The following is a 25,935-nucleotide window of genomic DNA, read 5'->3' as shown; positions in this document are numbered from 1 at the left end:
ATAGGCATGATTGGCTGAATGGCCTCCTTCTTTGCTGTAAATTACTATGATGCCATGAAATGTTTTATTGTAGAGATGGAAAATATCCAGCCAGCACATTTTTATACAGTGCACTCAACTGTGCAGAGGTAATACAGACCTACAAATAGGATGGCACGGAGACGCAGTAGTTAGCACTACTGCTGTACAGTGCCAGGGACCAGGTTTTGATTCCTGCCTTGGGTGACTCTGGAGTTTGCATGTTCTCCCTGTGGGATTTCCTCTGGGTGCTCTGCTTTCTCCCCCAGTCCAAAAGGTGTGCCGGTTAGGTTGATAGGCCATTGCTAAGTTGTCCTTTGTTGTCAGGGGGACTAGCTAGGGTAAATGTGTAGGATTATAGAGATGGGGCCTAGGTGGGATTGTGGTTGCTGCAGACTTGACAGACCTCCTTTCTCTTTGGTGTAGACTTGATGGGCTGAATGGTCTCCTTTTGCACTGTAGGATTCTGTGATGTTCTATGATTCTTCATGTTTCTATGCTTAAAAGTTTGCTTATTAGTCACAAGTAGGCTTACATTCACACTGCAATGAAGTTACTGTGAAAATCTCCTAGTTGCCACACTCTGGTGCCTGTTTGGGCACACTGAGGGAGAATTTAGCATGGCCAATTCTCCTAGCTTGCATATCTTTAGGAATTTGGGTGGAAACCAGAGCACCCGGATGAAACCCACACAGAAACAGGGAGAACATGAAGACTCCACACAGACAGTGACCCATGCCAGGAATCAAATGTGTCCCTGGCGCTGTAGGTAGCAGTGTAACTACTGTGCCGTTATTTGTCCCAGTGTGATTTAGATCTTAATTTGTTCATCAAAAAGGGTCATGTTTACCAAGTCTGAGCTTTTTGGTTTTCAGGGTGTGTGCTCAACGTTTTATGTAACTTTCTAAACTGTTCTATCGTTTTGTGGCAATGAATGAAGAGTGTCACATGTTGCCGCAGTCTTCTGTGATTAATTTTACTTATTGCTGCCTTTGAGGCCACTCAAACATGAGTAGACAGATGGGTGTCACTGCAACTCCTTCACAATAAGTAGAACTGTAGACTATACGAATGATAGCGTTTATTTCCATACTTCCACAGTGAAGACTTGTTCCATCATGGTAGTTGAGGCTGGAAACCTTACAACCTCTCAAAAAAAAATTTGGATGAGTACTTGAAATATAATGTTCGAGGTTATGGGATTAGTGCGCCTTTAGTGGTAGATACTATCGATGTAGATTTGATGGGCCACAGGGCCTTTCTGCATTCTTTGACTCTATGGCAAACAGCAGCCAGAGATCTGCCAACCCACACTAGGAAGGCAAGGTGAAATGCCTGGCAACCTGGGCCGCTTTAGTGGCAGTGCATTCTTGCCCCTGAGTCCCAAGATTGTGCGTTCCATTTTTTAAAAAAAAATTCATGGGATGTGGGTGTCATTGGCTGGGCCAGCATTTGTTGCCCAAGGCCAGTTGAGAGTCGGTCACATTGCTGTGGCTCTGGATTCACATGTAGGCCAGATAAAGTAAGGATGGCAGATTTCCTTCCCTAAAGGGACATTGGTGAGCCAGATGGGTTTTTTCCAACAATCGGTTCATGGTCAGACACTTTTTATTGAATTCAAATTCCTCCATCTGTCATGGCGGGATTTGAACTGGATCCCCAGAATGTTGGCTGAGTTTCTGGACTAATAGTCTAATGGTAACACCACTAGGCCATTGCCTCCCTGCTTCCCACTTCAAGTGACTTGAACCCATAAGGTGAAGCCCCACTTCAGTGATTTGATCTCATAATCTGAGGCTGATATTTGAAGTGTTGGATGAGAGCTTAAATAAGAGTCTGCCGCTTGGGTGCGGGCACAAGATTTCCAAGGCGCAGTGTTCAGAGAGCAGAGGAGATTTCCTCTGGTTGTGTAGCTGATATTTATCCTTCAGTCGCCATCACTTTAAAAAGCTGATGATCTGGTCACTATCATTGACATTTGTGGGAGTTTGCTGTGCGTAAATTGATTGCTGCATCTTCAAAAGTTCTTCACTGGCTATGGACTGTTCTGTTGGGAAATGTGCAAGTTCATTATTTTGATCTTTATGCTGCTATGGGAGGTAGTGAGAAGGGCATCAGATTGAGGCCAAAATAATGTTACTTGCCTGTCTCTTAGCTTGTGCTGCAATCACTCAGCTAGAGAGGGAGTGGGCCAGGGAGAATCACAGAAAATCAAAGATATCTCTATTGACGTGAACTGACCATTCTACTTTTCTGTAGGACCCTGAAGACCTACTGGATCACTAAAGGAAGCTCATTCAGCACCACAGTGGTTAAACAGGATACAGAGCTCACCCCGGAGATGATAGCCAAGTAAGATGTTGCAACAGGTCAAAGTGTAAGGACTTCATCATTAATGTTCATGGGGTTGTGGCTGAAGCAGAAACCTGCTCTGCTGAACATTCTCAGCTTGTACCCTAGGCTCAGTGAATGTGCTAGCCATGATGCCTAGGACAGTAATTCCTGTACTATGGAACAATCGCAAGGCATTTGCACAGGAGACCTGAATTAAGGAGTGACAAAACTTGCACTTTAAACTCAAATTGATGGTCCAGTAGCGGTCATTTTTTTTTTGTTTTCCTTTTTTCCCCCAAAATGCACAGCAGTAATCCTCGCTAAAAATCATTAAATGCGAGGGTGGGTGAGTCTTCAGTGTGGGATACAAGTGGCGCTTTACTGGATGGTGACTGTCTGAGTTTTTCGAAGTCACAAAAGATTGTGTAATTAAGCCTGGTGCTGTTTGCATGTCTGGAGAGCAAATACACTCTTCTAAGGCGGTGCGATGGCACAGTAGTTAGCACTGCTATATCAACACAGTAAGGAGTCTCAACACCAGGTTAATTACTGCTGACATCTCCACGTCATAAATGAAAGTTGAACTGTGAGTTATTGTTGCCTAAAGCAGTCTCTGATGGATCCATGCAAAATCTGTTGGCAGTGGTTCGTGGAGAGAGAAAAAGTTCAAGCCGTACAACTTTGACGCCATGGGCATCATCCCGGAGTGTGGCCACCTGCATCCATTAATGAAAGTCCGAACACAGTTCCGGCAGATATTCCTGGAAATGGGGTAGGTGAAGCTTATTTTCTAAATTGATCCACAACTAACCACCTCAGTTGATTGCCTTCCTAGACCACATTAGAAGTGTATTAGTTATTCAATTATAATGAATTCTCTACCTGAAGGTGGGTCCTATCCACAACTCCACTTGGTGAGGGAGAGGCCCCTTAGAGTTACTGTGGCAGTTTGGGCCCTTGGAATGCTCCATAATCTTTAGGGTAGGTGTTAATGGGACATTCTACCTGCCTGACCTAGTAATCTAAAATGATTCCAAGGCATTTTTAAGAATAGCAAAGAAACTGGCTCATGTTTGTTGGGATCCTACCACCATGGTCCTGCATTTGGTGGTTTGATCTAACAAAAGTTAGATCTCTCTATATAACAAGTGCTAAAACTCTGATACCATTCCAGTAAATCCCTTCTGCGACATTCTAAAGCCTTGGCATCCTCTCTCAATTCCCAGAATTTGCTTTATACTCTGTGCCCCTCCATAAAGCTAAAGATCCCATGTGCTTTGTTTTTTTTAAAACCGGATTTGCAACTTGTTCTGTCATCTTCAAGGGATTATGTACGTTCCCCACTAGGTGTTCTCGCACCACTTCAACGTTGAACATAGTTGTCTTTCTTTGTACTCGTTTTCAGCCTGGGCCCTTTGCCTTTTTAACCATCGATGTGTTCTGATAACTGTTTCAAATCTCCCGTGGCCCTTTTTGTTTCTTGTTTCACTTTTATGTGATATGTTTCGCCACATCTCTCCCTTGTCCCTGTTTTTAAAGCTTCCAGATCCGCCTGAAATGATGCACTGCCATGTAGGTCATCCCTCTCCAATGTGGAACTGTGCATGTGTTTGTGACCAGAGCATTAACTTGCTGCCTTTCGTTAACAATGAATGAGCTGTCCAGGAAACTGGAAAAGACATGACATTCTGCTTTAGAAAGTCGTCATCTGCCTATAGTGTGGGAGAGGAAAACTGAACTCAGCAGGAGGTTGGCCAGGGGACCAGGAAAATTAGCACATCAGCTGCAGCCCCCTCATTGTAGACTGGCTGTCTCTATATGTGATAGTGCAGACAAAAGGTGGATGTTTTACTATATCCATCAACAGGGCACAGCTGAATGTCCTTGCTAACAGCACTGAAACTGTAATTGAGACATGATTAAGTGACCATTGTCTGAACGGACATTCCATTGCCTACCACTAAAGGTTATGACATTACCAATGGGACACAATTAAACAGCTATTATCTCGGGCCTACCTCTTTGTATTGTTGAAATTAATTTACCAGTGTGCGTGACTAAACAGAATTATCTTTACTACAAATTGTAAGATCAGCCCTATTTAAAAAAGGCTGACTGTACACAATTGAGCAAACTGAAGAAGCCTTAGGGATTTTCAATTCTTTTTGCCTTATTGCTAAGAAAGCAATAAAGGATCCAGGCATTGTGTCCGCATATTCTTTTAGCTCCAATGATAGCAAGGAGCACTTTGGTGATGAAACCACCAAATGCAGGACCATGGTGATAAGATTCACATCCCAAACACTCTGGGCAACTCCCTTGGTACTCTGTTTAAACAATGGGATCATTTCAGATCACTTGAACAGGCAGGCAGAGTATCCATTAATACGTAACCATAAGATTATGAAGCCTTTGAAAGATCCAAATGGTCAGAACTGAAGAAGTTGACATGTCGTGGTGGTGGTAATTTCCTCTTTCTCTCTCTCAGTTGTTAGCACTACTGCCTCTCAACGCCAGAGACCCGAGTTTGATTCCCGGCTTCAGTCACTGTCTATGTGGAGTCTGCATGCTCTCCCTGTGTCTGCGTGGGTTTCCTCCCACAGCGCAAAGATGTGCGGGTTAGGTGCATTGGTCAAGCTAAAATCTCCCTCAGTGTACCCCAACAAGCGCTGGAGTGTGGCGACTAAAGGATTTTCGCACTAACTTTGTTTATTGTTAATGTAAGCCCATCTGTGACACTAATAAATAAAGTTTTAAAGCTTATTTTGGATTTATTTGCTGCCAGTTCAATACAACCACCTGTCATTTCTCCTAGGTCAGTCTTTTGAGGAACAAAATAACTGTTAGTATCTTGTGTTAGTGAGTCTTTGATTGCAGTTTTAGTTTGGCGGATGCTGTAGCAGAGTATGGTTACATTATCACCGTATGATGCAATTGGTGTCACTTTCGTCAGCATAACATAGTGAAAGAATAATTCCTATTATCCTTTTGAGGGAAGGTGTAATAAACTTTTTCCAATCTTAAGCTTCACAGAAATGCCAACCAATAACTTCATCGAGAGCTCGTTCTGGAACTTTGACTCCCTCTTTCAGCCGCAGCAACACCCGGCACGAGACCAACATGACACATTCTTCCTATCCGGTATGGAATCTTTCTCCTTTTGAGTACAGAGAATTCAAACGCCATCTTCTAAAACCAATGGCTGCAGGTCAACACCGAAAGAAGTCTCTCAATACCAGATTAAAGTCCAACAAGTTTATTTAATAGTAAACCAACAAGCTTGCCCCTTTGTCAGGTGAGTGAGCAAGGGGCAAACCCTGAAAGCTTGTGGGTTTACTATCAAATAAACTTGTTGGATTTTAACCTGGTGTTGAGATGACTTACTGTATTTACCCCAGTCCAACGCCGGCATTTCCACATTATGGCCAATGTCGAGACAGATGGGAATAAAAACGCGTAAAGCGACAAATACTCAGATCAGTCAGCATCTGCAGAGAGAGAAACCCGAATAACATTTCGAGTCGACGTTTGACTCTTCTGAATGGAGGCAAACTGGTTGAATAAGGAAAATTACAGCACGACAATGGGCCTATTGGCCCTCCAAGTCTGCACTGACCATGCTGCCTGACTGAACTAGAACCCCCTATCCTTCCGGGGACCATATCCCTCTATTCCTATTCTATTCCATGTATTTGTCAAGACACCACTTAAAAGTCACTACCGTATCCACTTCCACGACCTCCCCGACAGTGAGTTTCAGGTACCGACCATCCTCTGTGCTTTTTAAAAAAAAACTTGCCTCGTACATCTCCTTTAAGCCTTGCCTGTCACACCTTAAACCTGTGCCCCCTATCAATTGACTCTTCCACCCTGGGAAAAAGCTTCTGTCCATGCCCCTCAATCTTGTAGACTTCTATCAGGTTGCCTTCAACTGCTTTGTTTCAGTGAGAACAGTGAGATTTTTATTTTTTGGGTCAATTCATTGGTTACCCCAGGAGGCACTGCTTGTGCCAGGGAGGGGAAAGATCAGCCAGTGATTCCCTACCTGACTGCTGCCTATTTGAAGGTTAGAGTGAGGATGGATTTGGATTTGGCTGCATTGTTCAGCATGGCCAAATAGCTTGTTTAATCTTCAACTCTTCTCACGTGTGGTGGTCAGCATTTACCTACACTAATGAGCACTGGGGTGGCACGGTGGTTACCACTGCCACCTCACAGCGCCAGGGACCCGGATTCAATTCCAAGCTGGCATGAGTGTGGAGATTGAATGTCCTCCCTGTGTCTGTGTGGGTTTCCACTGGATGTTCCAGTTTCCTTCCACACTCCAAAGATGTGCAGGTTAGGTAGATTAGCCATGGTAAACTGCCCCTTAGTGTCAGGGAGATTGACAGTGTAAATACGTGGGTGGGATTGTTATTGGTGCAGGCTTGATGGGCTGAATGGCCTCCCCCTGCATTGCAGAAATTCTACAATTTGGTTGACAAATGCCTGGGGTTCAGGGGAGAGGAGAAAAGTTAGAATGGGGGTTCAAAAAAGAGCTTTTTTTTAAAGGTGCTCTGATTACCAAATATTGCCTCGGTCAATTGATTTTCATTTTGTTTACCATATGTATCCTCTGGCCTATCATTTAAAGTTTTTTGGGGTGTGGACAGCACTGGCTAGATCAGCATTTATTATCCACTTCCAATTGCCTTGGAGAGGATATTAGTGAGGTACCACACTGAACTACTGTAGGCAATGTGGCTAACTGGCAGCTTCTCCCAATCCTTACCCCTCTAATTCAGAGTGACAGGGCATAGCATTATGGCCTGCAATTTTAAAAGACTGTCTGCTGCCTTTTTGCTGCTGTGCATGAGGGTGCACATCTCTTTTGCCCATGTTCCCTTAAATTTACAACCTTGTGTGTGTGATTGATTGCTGCATGCTTATGCCCCTGACAACAATCACACTTCAGACATAGTCGGTTTGAGACAGTCTGCTGGATAAAAGACATCTCCTTTAATTGTTCATTCTGACTGCATGTGCACAACTCTGGTATCGTACTGGTGGAGTGACAGTAACTACATCTTCACAGAAGCCACTAAATTGTGCAATAGAAAATGATAAAAAGATCCTATCCCAGAACTTTATTTATTGAGTATTCCTGTTTTTTTTACACATCCAGAGCCAGCCATTGCAACACAATTCCCAATGGATTACCTGGAAAGGGTAAAGAAAGTCCATTCGGAGGGTGGCTACGGATCCCAGGGGTAAGGCAGCACCAGCTGTTTACATTGTGTAGTAATATTTTAAAGCAATAACGTAAAGAGTTTTTACACTGAATTTGTATTATTGTCATCCGACACCACTGATACGTTACCATGTTAGTGTTGGAGCTCTGTCTGTGGCGGCTTGTGGTGTGCAAATGAGATGCCGCATTTGGTAACTTACGACAGTGAGCCCACTGGTGCTTTGAGAAGGTCTGAGGGGAAAAATGCCGGTTGGTCAGCATCTGGTGGTGAAATGTGTTTATATTTCAAGCACAGTCCTGGCACAGAACTAAACATGTTTGTGTTCTCTCCCCAGGAGCAGACTGACCTGCTGTTTTTGTTTATTTTACTTTCAGATTTGCAGTATTTTCATTATTTTGCTTTAACTTGGAGGAACTGTTGAGCCAGTGCAGTGTAGATAGACCACTGTGCTGTTCAGGAAGGAGTTCCTTCACTGTCACTTGAGACAAAATCATGGAACAGTGATGTAGTTCCAAGTCAAGCTGGCACATAACTTGGGCAGGGGCTCACAGTTAGTGACAGAGTGCAGGAGACAATTTGGCCTATTGAGTCTTCACTGACTGCAATCCCATCCAGCCCCTAACCCCACATATTTACCCTGCTAATCCCCACTGACACAAGGTCAATTTAGCATGGCCAATCAACCTAACATCTTTGGACTGTGGGAGGAAACTGGAGCAGACATGGGAAGAACTTACAGACTCGCACAGACATTGACCCAGGCCGAAATTAGCATGATGCTAATCATTGTGCCACTGTGCAGCCCAAAAAATGACTCTGGTGGGACTCAAACCCACAGCCTTTGAAGAACAGCCCAAATCATTGACTGATCATTGTGCCATAGAGCCACACATTCCTATATCCTTTTGTCCTTCCTGATGTTACAGGCTGTTGAAGGAGCTTTGGTGATTTGCTACAGTGCATCTTGTCGATAGTGCTGCCACTGTGTTGGCTATTGTCGAGAGACAAAATTACTCCTTTTTTTATAAAAGGATTTCTATATCAAATTGAAGAGCAGTGTGTCTCTTGTAAAGTTGCGTCAATGTTGTACTCTTTTTAGTTCCACACATCACTAACTGTGTGTGCCTGTACCCAGGTATAAATATGACTGGAAGATTGAGGAGGCGCAGAAGAATCTCTTGCGAACACATACAACAGCTGTCAGTGCACGGATGCTGTACAAACTTGCCCAAAAGGTGAGTTGATTTTTTTCTTCCCCTTGGCTCCGCTAGAGAATAATTCCACTGTTGCCAACCATCTCCAGTGCTCCACTCTAATGGCCACTCTTCAGGTGCCAATCCTCTACCTAGTCTTGTGGTGATGCAATTTACAAAAGTAACCAGGGCAAAGATTTTCTTTCCTAGATCTCTGGCCACTAAACTACAAACAGACTTCGCAGCAAACACTGGACAGGTCAGAGATCAAACCTCTGATTACTATAATTCAGACCTTTTGTAACCAGCTGAATCATCAGAACAGCACCTCCATAAGCCTTTAACATGTAGGTATGTTCATTGTGGCAGAGAGAGATCCTGTGTATTCTTAGCCCTGTTTGCTTCAGTCTTTGCAAAGACTTTATTTACAAATAAATGCTAGACTGTAGGGGCTAACTAACTCTAAACTTAACAATTGTAGCTGGCTTAACTACATGTAGAATCAGAAGGCATGATGGGTTAGCTGACTGCATTCCTGAAGGGTGTACAATGCAGGCAAGCAACTGTTTCCCATACAGCAGCTGCAAGGATTGCTTTTCTATATGGAAACAGCCTGTGACTTCCAATAACGAGATAAGGGTTGAAATATAGTTTGGCTTCTAGTGTTACAGCTCAAGGGCCTGGCTGAGAGGCCAGTCTCCTGAATTTGCTTTTCTTTACCATATTAATATTATTAAATTTTTTCAATTAAAACTCGCACCAAGTGTGCATTATTAAAAATGAATCTGATTTACTAATGTCCCTTTAGGGAAAGAAATCTGCCATCCTTACCCAGTCTGGCCTACACGTGACTCCAGAGCCACAGCAATGTGGTTAACTCTTATGCTTATTCATGTCACAAGTAGGCTCATGTTAAATCTCCTAGTTGCCACACTCTGGCACCTGTTTGGATACACTGAGGGAGACTTTAGCATGGACAATCCATCTAACCAGCACATCTTTTGGATAGTGAAAGGAAACCGGAGGAACATGCAGACACTGCACAGACAGTGACCCAAGCCTGCACGGATCATGCTGCCCAACGTAACTAAACCCCCCCTACCCTTCCAGGAATCATATCCCTCTACTCCCATCCTATTCATGTATTTGTCCAGATGCCCCTTAAAACTCACTATCGTATCCACTTCCACTACCTTCCCTGGCAGCGAGTTCCAGGCACCCACCATCCTTTGTGTAGACAAATCTGCCTCATTCATCTCCTTTAAAACTTGCTCCTTGCACCTAAAACCTGTGTTCCCTAGTAATTGATTCTTCCACTCCTGGAAAAAGCTTCTACCTTTAGGTAAGAGAACATTAGCACAGTGGTTAGCACTGCTGTCTCACAGTGCCAGGCACCCAGATTTGAGTCCTGGCTTGGGTCACTGTCTGCGTGGGTTTCCTCTGGGTGCTCTAGTTTCCTTTCACCATCCAAAAGACATGCTGGTTAGGTGGATTGGCCATGCTAAAATCTCCTTCAGTGTATCCGAACAGGTGCCAAGAGTGTGGCAATTAGTGGATTTTTGCAATAACTTCATTGCAGTGTTAATCTGAGCCTACTTGTGACACGAATAAATAAACATAAGTCAACCACATTGCTGTGGCCCTGGAGTCGCACGTAGGCCAGACTGGGTAAGGATGGCAGATTTCTTTCCCTAAAGGGACATTAGTGAATCAGATGTGTTTTTATAACAATAAGTTTCATGGTCACCATTATGACACTAAGAAATAAACTTGAAACGCAAATTAAACACTTGAGAGATGTAACCCTTATGCTGTGCTATGTGCTGTGTCCAAAGTAACTGTCACTTTCCTGTCCTGTCGAATGATATAAAGCCTTCTGTAATGGTTTTCTTCCTAACTACAGAAAGAATTCACGCCTGTAAAATATTTCTCCATTGACCGAGTCTTCCGTAACGAAACATTGGACGCCACTCACTTGGCAGAGTTTCACCAAATTGAGGGGGTGGTGGCAGATTATGATCTGACTTTGGGTGACCTGATGGGAGTCCTCCAACAGTTCTTCAATAAACTTGGTAAGACCCTATCTCTGTGTGGTTCTTCTCTGTTCCTTCCTGTAACCGACTTGGGTCGGGAAAGCAAACGTACCAGCTTATCTCTTTATAAACGTTGAAGGAATAATGTTATTGCAACTTTTTGATTGTATTGTTTTGGGAAGGTTATGAATGTGAAGGTTGAAGTGGCTGAAGTGAGAAAGTTGAATTTTAACATCCAGTGGAAGCAAGTCATTGCTAGATACTACCTCTGGCCATACTAATTCAACACTGTTGAATTCATTTTGATTAAGTATTAATTCTCTGGATGTGCTGGTAAAGTTGGTATTTATTGTATGGTTTCCAAGTTGGAAGGTGATGGTTTTAAGAACCATATTAAAAGGCAATTGTGCTGACTGTTAGCATGAGAAGTCATGTATATTGACAAAGGACAGCAAGTTTCCTTCTCTTGGGACAGCACCTGAGCTGATGGTCACTTTATAAAACAATTTCCATTTGTAATTTTGTTTTTAAAACTGAACTTAAATTTTTGGAATGCAGTGGTGAGGTTTGAACACTAAGAAGTCGCAACACCAGGTTAAAGTTCCAGCAGGGACTTGAACTCTCCTGCTCTGGATAAATCGTGTCTGGGTGGCATGGCTGCCTCACAGCACCAGGGACCTGGGCTCAATTCCGGCCTCAGGTCACTGTCTGTGTGGAGTCTGCACATTTTCCCCATGTCTGCGAGGGTTTCCTCCAGGTGCTCCCTTATTCTACCACAGCCCATAGATGTGCAGGTTAGATTGATTGACCATACTTAATTGACCCTAGTGTCAGGGGATTAGCAGGGTTAATATGTAGGGGTTACAGAAATAGGCCTGGATGGGATTGTGGTCGGTGCAGACTCAATGGGCTGAATGGCTGCCTTCTGCACTGTAGGGATTCTAAGAAATGGTTCTGGCCTTTAGATTGCCAGTCCAATACCAGAACAATCGAACATCTTGTCTCCTGCCCTGTTGAAAAATCCAAGTTTTTTTAATAACTTTAAAATTGTGCATCAGATTTGTTTTAAATTTTAAAGATGCGGTTTTTCACAGTCTTTCTCCTGTTGACAGGTATAAGCAAACTGCGCTATAAGCCAGCCTTCAACCCCTACACAGAGCCTAGTATGGAGATCTTCAGTTACCATGAAGGTGAGTACTAAAGCTTTTATTGGTAGAGGGATTGAGTTTCGGAGCCATGAGGTCATGTTGCAGCTGTACAAAACTCTGGTGCGGCTGCACTTGGAGTATTACGTACGGTTCTGGTCGCCACGTTATAGGGAGGATGTGGAAGCATTGGAAAGGTGCAGAGGAGATTTACCAGGATGTTGCCTGGTATGATGGGCAGGTCTTATGAGGAATGGTTAGGGGACTTGAGGCTGTTTTTTGTTAGAAGGTTGAGGTGACTTATAGAGGCATATAAGATGATCAGAGGATTAGATGACGTGGACCATGAGAGCCTTTTTCCTCGGATGGAGATGGCTAGCCTGAGGGGACATAGCTTTAAATTGAGGTGTGATAGATATAGGACAAAGATAGGTTCTTTACTCAGTAGTGAGGGTGTGGAATGCCCTGCTTGCAACAGTAGTGGACTCAGCAACATTAAGAACATTTAAATGGTCATTTGATAAACATATGGATGATATTGGAATAGTGTAGGTTAGATGGGCTTTAGATTGGTTTCACAGGTCAGCGCAACATCAAGGGCCAAAGGGCCTGTTCTGTGCTGTTATGTTCTATAAGGCAGATCTAGCAGAGCACAAGCAGTTCAAGGTTCTTGCAGTGCTAACGCCTTATTGAGCTTGGGTGTGCTCATTTTATTTAATAACCTTTTTTTATTGTCACCCCAGGAATCTGTTTCAACATAAATCTATTAAGTCTCCCCAGTTTGAATTTACATGTTTGATTTGATTATTGTCACATATATAGGGATACAGTGAAAAGTAGTGCTGCTTAGGGTGGATTGGCTGTGCTAATTTTCCCTTGATGTACCTGAACATGTGCTGGAGTATGGCAGCTAGGGGATTTTCACAGCAGCTTCGTTGTAAGCCTACCTGAGACACTAATAGATAAAATGAATTCTGTAACTTTTTGTTTAATCTGTACTTGCATGACCCTTTTTAAATGAGTGATTGCCATTGAATTATTATACATGAGCTCTTTATGGTCTTTGCTTACACGTTCCATTCAAAAAGCAGATTGCACCTTTTTTAAAAGCTAAAATATAGCAGAAACTTCTGGGTGTTATCCCACAACTGGTGATTAGGATTATTTTGATGCCTTTATTAAGGTCTTGTTGGTTGCAGACACTTGGAGCTGTTCACAGGGGGAATGAATGGTCTCTGCTTAGAAAGTCTTAGTGCTGCATTCAGAGAAATTTCTTCTTCCTACAGGATTGAAGAAGTGGGTGGAAGTTGGAAATTCTGGTGTCTTTCGCCCCGAAATGCTGCTACCAATGGGTCTGCCGGAAAATGTGACCGTGATAGCCTGGGGCCTGTCTCTTGAGCGGTAAGTGGCACCCCACATGCTGGCATGGTTAGAAAGGTGGTTGTAGACATTGTGCTCAGCCTTCAAAGCACCTCCTGCACTGCCTCAATAGATGAATCCCAATTGTAAGTAATGAATTTGTACAAAAACACACAGCTTGGGGGTGGCACAGTGGTTAGCACTGCTGCCTCAACACCAGGGACCCAGTTTCAATTCGCCAGGTCTGACAGCATTGGTGGAGAAAGCTAGAGAATCAGAGTTAAGGTTTTGTGTCTAAATGACCCTCAAACAACTGAAGAAAGGTAGAAATGTACAGAATTAAATAGATGGAAAGGGGGATGGAGGAATAGCAGAACTAGGATAGGTCAGCTCAAAGGAGAGATTGACAAGTTGTCGTAGGCATAAAATAAAAGGCACTTTAATGCACCCTATCCAACCACATAATCCCTTGCATTTCAACCTACCTTCAGCTCTGTAGAAGGGTCATTTAGACCTAAAACATTGGGCTCGATTCTCCAACCTCACTCACAGTTGAGACTTTCCGGACCTGCTGCAGTGAATGGAGAGCTGGTTCAGTGCCAAACTCTCCATCCTTGTTGCCAGTTGTGGTGGGGGCGGAAGTCCAAATTATTTGTGGTTCCCAACATCTGTAGTATCTTGCTTTGATATGCTTCAGTTTCTGTTGGGTGGCACTGCCTCACAGCACCAGGGACCTGGGTTCAGTTCCTAGCTTGGGTCACTGTGTGGAGTTTGCACATTCACTGTGCATCTGCATGGGCTTCCTCCAGGTGTTCCAGTTTTCCCCCCTCAGATGTGCGGGTTAGGTGGCTTGGCCATGCTAAATTGCCCCTTAGTGTCAGGGGGATTAGCAAGGTAAATGTGTGGGGATACAGGGATAGGACCTAGGAGGGATTGTTGTCACTGCAGTCTTGAAGAGCTGAATGGCCTCTCTGCAATGTAGGGATTCTATCATTGCAACTTGCCTTTCTTCTTTCTCCTTTTATTCGTGGATGTGATGTGGGCAACACTGGCTAGGCTGGCATTTGATTACCTATCGCTAATTACGCTTGAGAAGGTGGTAGTGGACTGTCTTTTTGAACCGCTGCAGTTCATGTGTTGTGGAATGCTGTTGCGAAAAGAGTTCCAGGTTTTGACCCAGCAACAGGGAAGAAATAGTTCCAAGTCAGAATGGTGTGTGATGTAGATGTGAACTTGCCAGAGGCAGCATGGTTAGCACTGCTGCGTTACAACACCAGAGACCTGGGTTTGATTCCTGGTTTGGGTTACTGTCAGAGTTTCTCCCCATGCCTGTATGGGTGTGCCGCTTTCCTCCCATAGTCTGAAAGACGTACTGGTTAGTTGCGTTGGTCATGCTAAAATGCTCCCTCTGTGTTCCTGAACAGGCGCCCCCAGAGGGTGGTCTCTGGGGGATTTTCACAAACTTCATGTGCCTACTTGTAACACTAGAGTCAACCACGTTGTTATGGTGTCACCAGTAGGCCAGACTAGGTAAGGATGGCAGATTTCCTTCCCCAAAGGAACATTAGTGAACCGGGTTTTTCTGACAATCAATAATGGTTTCATGGTCATCAGTAGATTCCTAATCTCACCATCTGCTGTGGTGGGATTCGAACCCAGGTCCCAAAAACATTTAGCTGAGTTTCTGGATTAATGGTCTAGCAATAATACCAGTGGGACATCGCCTCGCCGCTTTTAAGTGGTGTCGATGTTATCGAAATCTTAGAAATCCTATAGTGTAAAAGGAGGCCATTCAGCTCATCGTAACTGAATCGACAACAATCTCACCCAAGCGCTACATATTTATCCCGTCACCCCACATATCTTGCTGCAACTGTACAGGGCACTAGTGAGGCCGCAGCTGGAGTACTGTGTGCAGTTTTGGTCGCCGCACTTACTCAAGGATATTTTGGCCTTGGAGGGAGTGCAGAGGAGGTTTACTAGGCTGATACCAGAGTTGAGGGGGTTGAACTATGAGGAGAGGCTGAATAAACTAGGCTTGTACTCGTTAGAGTTTAGAAGAATGAGGGGAGATCTCATTGAGACATATAAGATGATGAATGGGATGGATAGGATAGAGGTGGAGAGGCTCTTCCTGCTCAGAAAGGACAGTAGGACTAGAGGGCACAGCCTCAAGATTTGGGGGGGGGGGGTGTTTAGAATGGAGTTGAGGAGGAACTTCTTCACTCAAAGGGTGGTGAATCTCTGGAATTCTCTGCCCGTTGAGGTGGTGGAGGCTACCTCGCTAAATATATTTAAGATGCGGGTTGATAGGTTTTTGATAGGCAAGGGGATTAAGGGTTGTGGGGAGAGGGCGGGAAAGTGGAACTGAGCCACGACAGATCAGCCATGATCTTATTGTATGGCGGGGCAGGCTTGAAGGGCTAGATGGCCTACTCCTGCTCCTAGTTATGTTCTTATTTATCCCATTATTTTCTCTAACCTACAAATCGTGGTTTACTAAGGGGCAATTTAACTTGGCCAATCAATCTAACCCGCACATTTTGAGAGTGTGGAAGGAAATGTATGCAGACACAGGGAGAACGTGCAAACTCCGCACAGGCAGTGACCCGAGCCAGGATTCAAACCCGGGTCCCTGGAGCTGTGAGGCAGCAGTGATAAACACTGTGCTGCCCCAACCCCTTTACCGCCCGTTGTAGTGTAGGAATTAGTGGTAACGAGACTGGGTATTGGGAAGGGGAGAGTTGGTGAATTGGGTTTAAACAGCTGATGGGATTTAGCAGTTTTATTTTGGTACTGAACAAAACAAACACAAATTAACACTTGGAGTAAAGCTGTTGAAATCAAACAAATCACTTTCATATTCCATGAGTCCTGTTAGTTGCAGCACCCTCCTGATGGTCCAGCTGTTTAAGCGACTGAATCCTGCAGGCATGTTCCTTTCCTAGTTAACTAGGGCAGTGCTTTGTCTCTGTGCCCTGGGATAGAGGAGAAAGTGGGCCTAGGCTCCTGGTCATAATTTGTGACCCTCTGATAGGAAAGTGCTTGTGGGAGTGACCTCCAAGCACTGATTTAATGCCACCAAACTCAAGCTGCGCCTGAGTAGGGGGAACTTGGTGCTGACAGCAAAATGAAATGAAATGGAGAAGTGTTCCAGTCCCACCCCTGGTCTCTCAATGTAAAGTTTATTTATTAGTCACAAGTAAGGTTTACGTTAACATTGCTATAAAGTTACTGTGAAATTCCCCCAGTTGCCACACTTTGGCGCCTGTCCGGGTCAATGCATCACAACCAGCATGTCTTTTGGACTATGGGAGGAAATCGGAGCACCTGGAGGAAACCCACACAGAAATGGGGAGAACATGCAAACTCCATGCAGACAGTGACTCAAGCTGGGAATTGAACCCAGTCCCTGGCACTAAGAAGTGCCACCCTGCCCATTTCATAGAATCCCATGGTGTGGAAGGAGGCTATTCGGCCCATCAAGCCTGCACCGACGACAATCCCACTCAGACCCTATCCCCGCAAACCCACACACCCACTCTACTAATCTCCCTCAACATCCCCCCAATAAAGGGCAATTTACCATGGCCAATCCACCTAACCTGCATATTTTCGGACTGTGGGAAGAAACTGGACCACCTGAAGGAAACCCATGCAGACACGAGGAGAACATGCAAAATCCACACTGACCCAAGCTGGGAATCGAAGCTGGGTCCCTGGCGCTGAGGCAGCAGGCTAACCACTGTGCCGCCTGTGTTTGACAGATCTCTGAAATAAAAAGAGAGAATCAGAGTTAACGTTTCGGGTCTAAATGACCCTCAAATTGAATTGAAGAAAGATAGAAATGTACAGAATTATATAGTTGGAAAGGGGGACGGAGGAGCTGGGGGAAGACTAGTAAACAAGGATCGGTCGGGACAAAGGAGAGATTGACAAATTTGTCGTAGGCTTAAAATAAAAGGCACTTTAGTGCACCCTATCCAACCACCTAGTTCCTCAATTTCAATCTACCTTCAATTCTGTGGAAAGGTCATTTAGACTTGAAACGTTGAGCTCGATTCTCCAACCTCGCCCTCAGCTAGAGAGCAAAATACTACAGATGTTGGGAACCGCCAAATAATCCAGACATTCGCACCCCACCATAACTGGCAACAAGGACGGATAATTTGGCACTCGGCCAGCTCTCTGTTCATTGCAACAGGGCTGGAGAGTCCTAGCTGAGACTCTCCAGCCCTGCTGCAGTGAACAGCTGGCTGAGTGCCAGATTCTCTGTCCACATTGCCAGTTATGGTGGGGTGCGAACGTCTGGATTATTTGAGGTTCTCGACGTCTGTAGCATGTTGCTTTTATTTGCTTCCGTGGGCAGCACGGTGGTTAGCATTGTTGCCTCATAGTGCCAGGGACCTAGGTTTGATTTCTGTCTTGGGTCATTGCCTGTGCTGAGTTTGCACGTTCTGTGTCTGCATGGGTTTCCTCTGTATGCTCCAATTTGCTCCCACAGTCCAAAGCTGTAGCAGGTTAGATTGATTAGCTGTGCTAATTTATAAGAACACAAGCTAAGGCAGGCCCATCTGGCCTCTTGAGCTTGCTGTGCCATTCAATAGGATCATGGCTGATCTTTATGTGGACTTAGCTCCACTTACCTGCCCGCTCACCATAACCCTTAATTCCTTTACTGTTCAAAAGTTTACCTACTCTTGCCTGAAAAACATTCAACGAGGTAGCTTCAACTGGTTTACTGGGCAGGGAAATCCACAGATTGCCCCTTAGTGTTCAGGGGATTAGCAGGGTAAATGTGTGGGGTTGTGGTTGATGGGCCAAATGGCCTTCTCCCACACTGTAGCGATTCTATTACTCATTTGACAAACATTTTTCTTTTCGGAGCTTTCTAATTTCCTTTTGCCTAACACTTCCCACGTGAGAAGCTGTTGCGGACAGATTTCATTTGCACTCCTCAGTCAGCTTGTCACTTCATCGCCAGCTTTGCACTGTTATTTAGTTGATCTTAGCCTTGAGAATAAGAAGCTCACCTAACAGAACTGCTACTCAGGCATCCAGCTCTGCGTACAGTGCGATGGGAGGAGGTTTTTCGGCATCTAATAATCACTCTTGCAGCCTGTGCTACAAACCTTCAGCACCTCGTAATCCTCTTATTGAATTACCCTCGGCTGAATTCCACAAGGCTCAAAAGCTGTTCGACTAAATCCCAGGGATTCATTGAAGTGAGTTTGAGAACACAAGGCATTAATTAAGAACCAGTCCTTGGGCATGTAATCCCCAAAGCTCCTCCTTGACTGTCAGGCATGTTGAAAACTGCTCTGAAGACTGACCTCGCTTGTCGCGAAGATTGTTTTTCTCTGGCTTGGTGGAGGCTAAGGGAGCCTGTAAGATTATGACAAGCATAGATAGGGTTGACAGTCAGATTCCTCCCCCTGGCCCACCAGAGTTCCTATGCCGTAATTTTCTTTGTTCTTTAATTGAAATGCCTAATACTTAGGGGGCATGCACTTAAGGTGCAAGAGGGAAAGTTTTATTTTACTCGGTGGTAGGTGTCTGGTGTGTGCTGCCCAGGGTTGTGGTGATGCAGGCAGATAGAATGGTGGTTTTTAGATAAGCACATGATTATGCAAGAACTAGAGGGATATGGACCAAGGGCCGGCAGAAAGGATTAGTTTAACTTGGTGTCATTTTTGGCACCATATCATGGGCCAAAGGTCCTGCTCCTGTGCTGTGTTAGTCATAGAGGCTTACAGTGTTGAAACGGGCCCTTGACCTTAACTTGTCCATGTTGCCCTTTTTTTTAAACCTCTCAGCTAGTCCCAATTGCTCGTGTTTGGCCAATATCCCTCTATACCATCTTCCCCAAGTAACTGTCAAAATGCTTTGTAAAGGACAAAATTGTACCCACCTCTACTACTGTCTCTGGCAGCTCATTCCAGATCACTATCTGAGTGAAAGAATTGCCCCTCCAAACCTCTGTGCATCTCCCCTCTCCCCTATGCCCTCTAGTTTTAGACTCTCTCCGAGCCCTGTAATGTTTTCCTGTGCTGAGTAGGAAGTCATTATCATAGAAACCTTCCATTGAAAGAGGCCATTCGGCCCACTGAGTCTGCACCGACAACAATCCCATCCCAGGCCCTATCCCCACATACCTACCCCGCTAATCCATTTAACCTACACATCCTGGGAGACCAAGGGGCCATTTAGCGTGGCCAATCACCTTAACCCACACATCTTTGGACTTTGGGAGGAAATTGGAGCACCCGGAAGAAACCCACACAGACATGGGGAGAATGTGCAGTCTCAGCACAGACAGTGACCCAAGCAGCGAATCGAACCCCCCTCCCTGGAGCTGTGAGGCAGCAGTGGTAACCACTGTCACTGTGCCGCTTGGGTACTCTTGAGTATTTTGTTACAGGGAGTATTTTGCACCAGAGGAAAGTAGGGCAGAACCATGCAAGGTTGTCAGTGACACTAAATATTGTGACACTGTGTGGCTGTTCTGCCCCTCTGTAAAGACTTGTATTTAAGAACATAAGAACATAAGAAATAGGAGCAGGAGTCGGCCATCTGGCCCTTCGAGCCTGCCCCGCCATTCAATAAGATCATGGCTGATCTGTCGTGGCTCAGTTCCACTTTCCGGCCCTCTCCCCATAACCCTTAATCCCCTCTCTTATCAAAAACCCATCAACCCGCTTCTTGAAAATATTTAGCGAGGCAGCCTCCACCACTTCAACGGGTAGAGAATTCCAGAGATTCACCACCCTTTGAGTGAAGAAGTTCCTCCTCAACTCCGTTCTAAAATGCCCCCCCTTTATCTTGAGGCTGTGCCCCCTAGTCCTACTGTCTTTTTTGAGCAGGAAGAGTCTCTCCACCTCTATCCTATCCATCCCATTCATCATCTTATACGTCTCAATGAGATCTCCCCTCATTCTTCTAAACGCCAACGAGTACAAGCCTAGTTTATTCAGCCTCTCCTCATAGCTCAACCCCCTCAACTCCGGTATCAGCCTAGTAAACCTCCTCTGCACTCCCTCCAAGGCCAAAATATCTTTGCACAGGTGCGGCGCCCAAAACTGCACACAGTACTCCAGCTGCGGCCTCACCAATGCCCTATACAGCTGCAGCAAGACCTCCTACTTTTATATTCAATCCCCTTCGCTATGAAGGCCAGCATCCCATTCGCCTTCCTGACCACCTGCTGCCTTGCATAGACTCGTAGGATCCCTACACTACAGAAGGAGGCCATTTGGCCCATCACACCTGCACCAATGACACTCCCGTCCTGTCCCATCCCCATAACACCATGTATTTAACCTGCTAATCCTATGGCACTAAGGGGCAATCGGAGCATGGCTGATCTATCTATCCTGCTGTTATACAGCTTTAATTTGAACACCTTCCAAGCATTCCAATTTAATCAGAAAACAAGGACAGTCACTCAATTATTGCTTTATTTAACACTTCTAGTACCAACTCAAACAGTTGTAATTTATCAACTTTAAGTGTTAAAGTTCAGTAAAGAGTTAATGTTCAGTTAAAATATAATTTAACTATTTAACTGAAAATAGATACTAGCGAGTTTAGGAAAACCTTGGGCCAAGAAATATCCTCAATATAGAATCTATTTTCTTGTTCTCTCTGATATTCCCTTCAGGATACAAGGTCTTGTTGCGATGGCTGTTCTCTTGGAGTTATCACTGCAAAAACAAAGAACTTGTGTGTCTTTTATCCACATTTCTCAGCTTGCTTCCAGAAGATTCTGTCATCCAGCCAATTGAGTGATCAGAAACCGATCACATGGCTCAAACATCCAGTGAAATTACTTTTGAATGAAGCCATGATGCTTCATTTTACATGTCCCATAAATTGGAGCCATGATGTCTCAATTAATGTAAACAACTTCCCTGATTCAACCAACACTGGAAGCTTCTGAACGCAGCTCCCAGGCCAGAGCCTCTTTATGGCCTGCCCCTAATTTTAATCTATAAATTGACCAAAATTCCCAGCATGCTTGGCCCTCAGCCAGAACAGCCATTTTAAAGACACTATTACCATTTGTTAAATTGTTGTTGTCATCGTTCTTTCTCTGTCCATATCTCCCAGTCTTTTCCCTTTACTTCTATGGCTGTGATTCACCTTTCATTTCCTCCCTCACAGTATAAGTATCTCCCACTTTCTATGCCTTTTAGCTTGACAAAGGGTCATCTGGACTCGGTCAGTACTTTTCTCCCCTTATAGATGCTGCCAGACTTGCTGAGATCTTCCAGCACTTTCTGTTTTGGTTTCAGATTCCAGCATCTGCAGTGATTTGCTTTTATCCGGTAGGCACCTGTCTGTTTAAGAGGGCACCCTATGATCACTCTAGACCCACCCAAGCAAGCAAATTGTAACCAAATGAAAGGCAGTGCCTCCGGCAGTGTTGCATTTTGAGTGTCAGCCTTCATCACATGCTCAACTCCCTGGAGTGTGAACCCTGAACTTTCAATAAGTGCTCCCAATTGAACTGTAGATGGCACCAACTGTAAGGTTAAGATAGAAAATGGAGGAAAGGTGAGCTTCTTGGAACCTTTTGGTAAAGGAATGCTCAGGGCATCTATTATCTTCACATCAGTAAGGGAAACTGGGGAGTTGGAAGACCTGTGCATGTGTCCTGCCTCCTGACTTTGCTCAAAGTGGCAGTTTGGCATATAGTGTGCCTGTACCACAAGCAGGGGCGGTTAGCTTGTGCTGCCTCAGTGTTGGGGACTAGGTTCGATTCCTGGCTCGGGTCAGAGCCTGTGTGGAGTCTGCACATTCTCCCCATGTCTACGTGGGTTTCTTCCGGGTGCTCCAGTTTCCTCCTACAGTCCAAAGATGTGCAGGTCAGGTGGATTGGCTGTGCTAAATTGACCCTTGGTGTCAGGGGGACTAGCTAGGGTAAATGCATGGGGTTACAGGGATAGGGCCTGCATGGGATTGTTGATGGTGCAGACTCAATGGGCCGAATGGCCGCCTTCTGCACCGTAAGGTTCTAAGAAGGGGAATTATTTCTTTTGTTTCTAAAAATTGAGATGACTGCGAACAAATGAATCTTGGCCATAATCCCACATCAGTTAAATTTTATGTTTAGTGTTTCGGGAAATTTCTGCGAGAGCAATGACTTCTAGTCAAGGACCAAAACGAGGCATCTCGAGTGACAATCCCTGGAATTTTTTTTAATGGTCCCTTGCATCACAGCTAGTCCATTTTGTTCAGCCTGTCTGGCTTGAACTAATTACCAATTCCTGAATAGAGTTGGCGCCAAAGGGGCAGAATATGAGATGACCATGCTCCAAGGAGGAGCTTGGGGATTGCTCGGTCACTGCACACAAGGTCCAAATCTAAAGAACGTCCTCTGCACAACTTCGAGTGCATTACATCAATGTCCCATCTATTCTGTTTATAAATAGTGCAGATACATTCACCTGATAGCGTTTCCTATAGAGTAAGAAACCGCAGCTTTTGTCCTGTAACTTTATAAGTGTTGACAGCTTCAAAATATGGGCCAGAATCAATTATCTCCCATCTCCTGATCAGGAGCATTTATTTGGACAGTAAATTAAAAGTAGTTTGTCCTTTTACTCCTTTGTGGTTGCCAGTGTTGTCTGAACTCGCATTCTCCTTCAACATAAACTCAACAAAAATGCTGTGTGGTTACAGGTGAAGCATTCTAAAGTCAGAATTCGATGTGTCCTTTTAGTGTTGATCTCTTTCTTTTTCTTGTATTCCCCCCACACTGAGCTCGAGTGGACTGGCCAGACCCAAACCCATCTCCGTGCTTTCTCCAAAAGCCAAATTCAAATTGAATGCAATTCATGGTTCCCGTGAGACAAACAAGATCCAAGTATTTTATTTTATTCATTTCATGGGGCATTGGCGTTGCTGGCTGGGCCAGCATTTATTACCCATCCCTAGTTGCCCAAGGGCAGTTGGGAGTCAACCACATTGCTGTAGTTCTGGAGTTGCATGTAAGCCAGACCAGGTAAGGACAGCAGATTTCCTTTCCTTAAAGGACATTAATGAACAAGGTGGGTTTTTCTGACAATGGTTTCGTGGTCATCTTAATTCCACATCATCTTTTATTGAATTCAAATTCCACCACCTGCCATGATGGGATTCGAACCAGGGTCCCATTAGCTGAGTTTCTGGCTTAATGGTCGAACGATAATACCACTAAGCCATTGCCTCCCCTTATTGCAGATACTATTATAAGATATTGCACCCCACCTTCGGCTGGATTCAACACTTCAGGCCAGAAGAAGCAACCTCAGTAAAGGAAAAAGAGCTAGAGAAGATGGGTTTTGTAATTGTATCATGTTGCTTAAAATGTTGGTTGAAGCAGTAACTTTCAAAAGGTAATAGAATATTGAGCGTGGAGTAAAGCTAAATTGGATGGGTCCTACAAGAAGCTGGTGCAGGTATGATGGGCTGAAGGGCCTCTTCAGAAATGGGAGCAGCAGTAGAACTGCACGGCTCTTTGAGCCTCCTCTGCCTTTTGATATGATCATGGCTGATGTCCTTTTTAACTGTACTTTCCAGCCTGCACCTCATATTCCTTGATTCTCAAAGACCACAAATTTATCAAATCCAGCTTTAGACTCAACATTCAAGCATCCACAACCCTCTGGGGTGGACTGTTCCAAAGATTTACAACCTTCGAAGATTTTTCTGCCATGCTGTAAAATCCTGTGATTCTAAAGACATTCTGTTCTTGCACAATATAACATGGTATCCACTGAATAGTGTTCAACAGGACTAAAGAATGAGCATCCACTACCCTGGAATATAGTTTCCGTTAATGCCACAAGTCGATTGTGTTTAGTTTTAAAGCTTGACGTAATGTCCAATTTGGCGTTTGCAGTGAAGCATTCGCAAGCACGTATGTCGTTGTTGTGTATTTGTTAATCTATAGTTGGCATCAAGGCTACATGTAGCATTATAGAATTCCATCGCTTTCTGTTCATGGGGCACAATGGTTAGCACTGCCTCACAGCGCCAGTGACCTGGGTTCAATTCTGGCCTCGGGTCACTGAGCGGAGTTTGCACGTTCTTCCCGTGTCTGCATGGGTTTATTTTGCATGTTCTGGTTTCCTCCCACAGTCCAAAGACGTGCAGGTTAGGTTTACTTATTTATTTGTTACAAGTATGGTTTACATTAACACTAATGAAGTTACTGTGAAAATCCCAACTCCGGCTGGTTAGGTGCATTGACCCGAACAAGAGTCAATGCACCTAACCAGCATGTCTTTGGGTTGATTGGCCGTATTAAATTGTCCCTTAGTATCAGGAGAATTAGCATGATATGTGGGGTTATGGGAATAGGACCTAGATGGGATTGTAGTTGGTGCAGAATGTAGATGGGTTGAATAGCTGCCTCCTGCACTGCAGAGATTCTATCTCTTGCCTTAGCCCCAGTGTCAATCCCAAACCACCCTGGAAATGAAAATCAGACCTGTTTTTAATTTTAGCATCTTTGTTTTATTTATTGATCTCCAGGCCAACCATGATCAAATATGGAATCAATAACATCCGCGAGCTGGTGGGGCACAGGGTGAACCTACAGATGGTGTACGATAGCCCAGTCTGCCGCCTGGACTCCTAGTGTTGATGCAGAAGGAACGGACTCTTACCGAAACATGTGCTCGACACTCCTTCAGTCCAAGAGAAGGTTTAGCTATATTTAAATTTGGGGAGAGGAATATTGAAGTAATGTTTTAGGCTTTGCCACTCCAGGAGAAAATGGTTTGCCATCGTCCAACTTTTCATTCTGACCGCCTCTGGAGCTCTTTGTGTAAAATCGTGATGCTCACAATCCAATGCCTATTTTAAATTGAAGCTTCAAGGTGTTGCAGAGAACTAACAAGTTTGCTGACAATTGATTGTTGTCAGAATGTGTTGAGGCATCAACTTAAAATAGAACTAGAAGCTGGATTGGAATTGCAGTAAAAGTTACATTTTCTGTTAGTGTGCTGTTCTGACGAAAGGCTGGATATACTGGTTGCATCGGTTTCCATCCCCCCCCCCCCCCTTACTGCCTAATCGGCAGTGAATAAAACCCAGTTTGAAGTGTCGAAACCAACCAGAAAAGGAAAGGGACCAAAAAGAGGAAATGCTGGAACATCTCAGCAGGTTTGGCAGCATCTGTAAGGAGGGAGAAAAGAGCTGACATTTCAAATCCAGATGTCCACCTTTGACAAAGGGTCATCTGGACACTCAACTTCAGCTCTTCTCTCTCCTTACAGATGCTGCCAGCTCTGCTGAGATTTTCCGGTGTTTTCTCTCTTGGTTTCAGATTCCAGCATCTGCAGTAATTTTCCTTTAGAAAGGAAAGGAAGTGGTGGCTTTGGTCATTTGTGCAGTCATTCTTTGTTGTTTAATGTGGACCCCTCCCTCTGTTTCATACAGTGGTCTCTTGAAAAGCTGTTACTGTGGCACATACCTCATTATCACATGCTTAAAGTGTCTTGATTCCAGAGGAGCGTGTTTATTTAATAATTATCGTCTTCTATCAGAATGGGAGCTGTAAATCGAAAGCAATAAATGGAACAAAGTGTATGAATTGAATTCTCTGGTGTTTCTCCTCTTGGCCACCCTAACA

General features: G+C 44.5%; 1 protein-coding gene across 1 annotated transcript in view; it reads left to right on the top strand.

Moving 5' to 3' along the window:
* Window positions 1-25,892, top strand: part of farsa (phenylalanyl-tRNA synthetase subunit alpha) — a 34,611-nt gene extending 8,719 nt beyond the window's left edge. Inside the window, exons 5-13 of the mRNA XM_080216374.1 lie at window positions 2,278-2,370; window positions 2,996-3,124; window positions 5,378-5,493; window positions 7,517-7,601; window positions 8,719-8,818; window positions 10,680-10,848; window positions 11,922-11,999; window positions 13,241-13,355; window positions 24,834-25,892. Coding sequence (XP_080072500.1) covers window positions 2,278-2,370; window positions 2,996-3,124; window positions 5,378-5,493; window positions 7,517-7,601; window positions 8,719-8,818; window positions 10,680-10,848; window positions 11,922-11,999; window positions 13,241-13,355; window positions 24,834-24,939 — 991 coding nt within the window. The 3' untranslated portion in view covers window positions 24,940-25,892. The remainder of the gene's footprint in view (window positions 1-2,277; window positions 2,371-2,995; window positions 3,125-5,377; window positions 5,494-7,516; window positions 7,602-8,718; window positions 8,819-10,679; window positions 10,849-11,921; window positions 12,000-13,240; window positions 13,356-24,833) is intronic.
* Window positions 25,893-25,935: the final 43 nt, after the last annotated feature.

The sequence above is a fragment of the Carcharhinus amblyrhynchos genome, chromosome 33 (assembly GCF_965287045.1).
Source record: "Carcharhinus amblyrhynchos chromosome 33, sCarAmb.v2.hapA, whole genome shotgun sequence".
Classification (NCBI taxonomy): domain Eukaryota; kingdom Metazoa; phylum Chordata; class Chondrichthyes; order Carcharhiniformes; family Carcharhinidae; genus Carcharhinus; species Carcharhinus amblyrhynchos.
The sequence above is the reverse complement of the archived record's forward strand: the minus strand, read 5'-3'. Positions and strand labels throughout refer to the sequence as shown.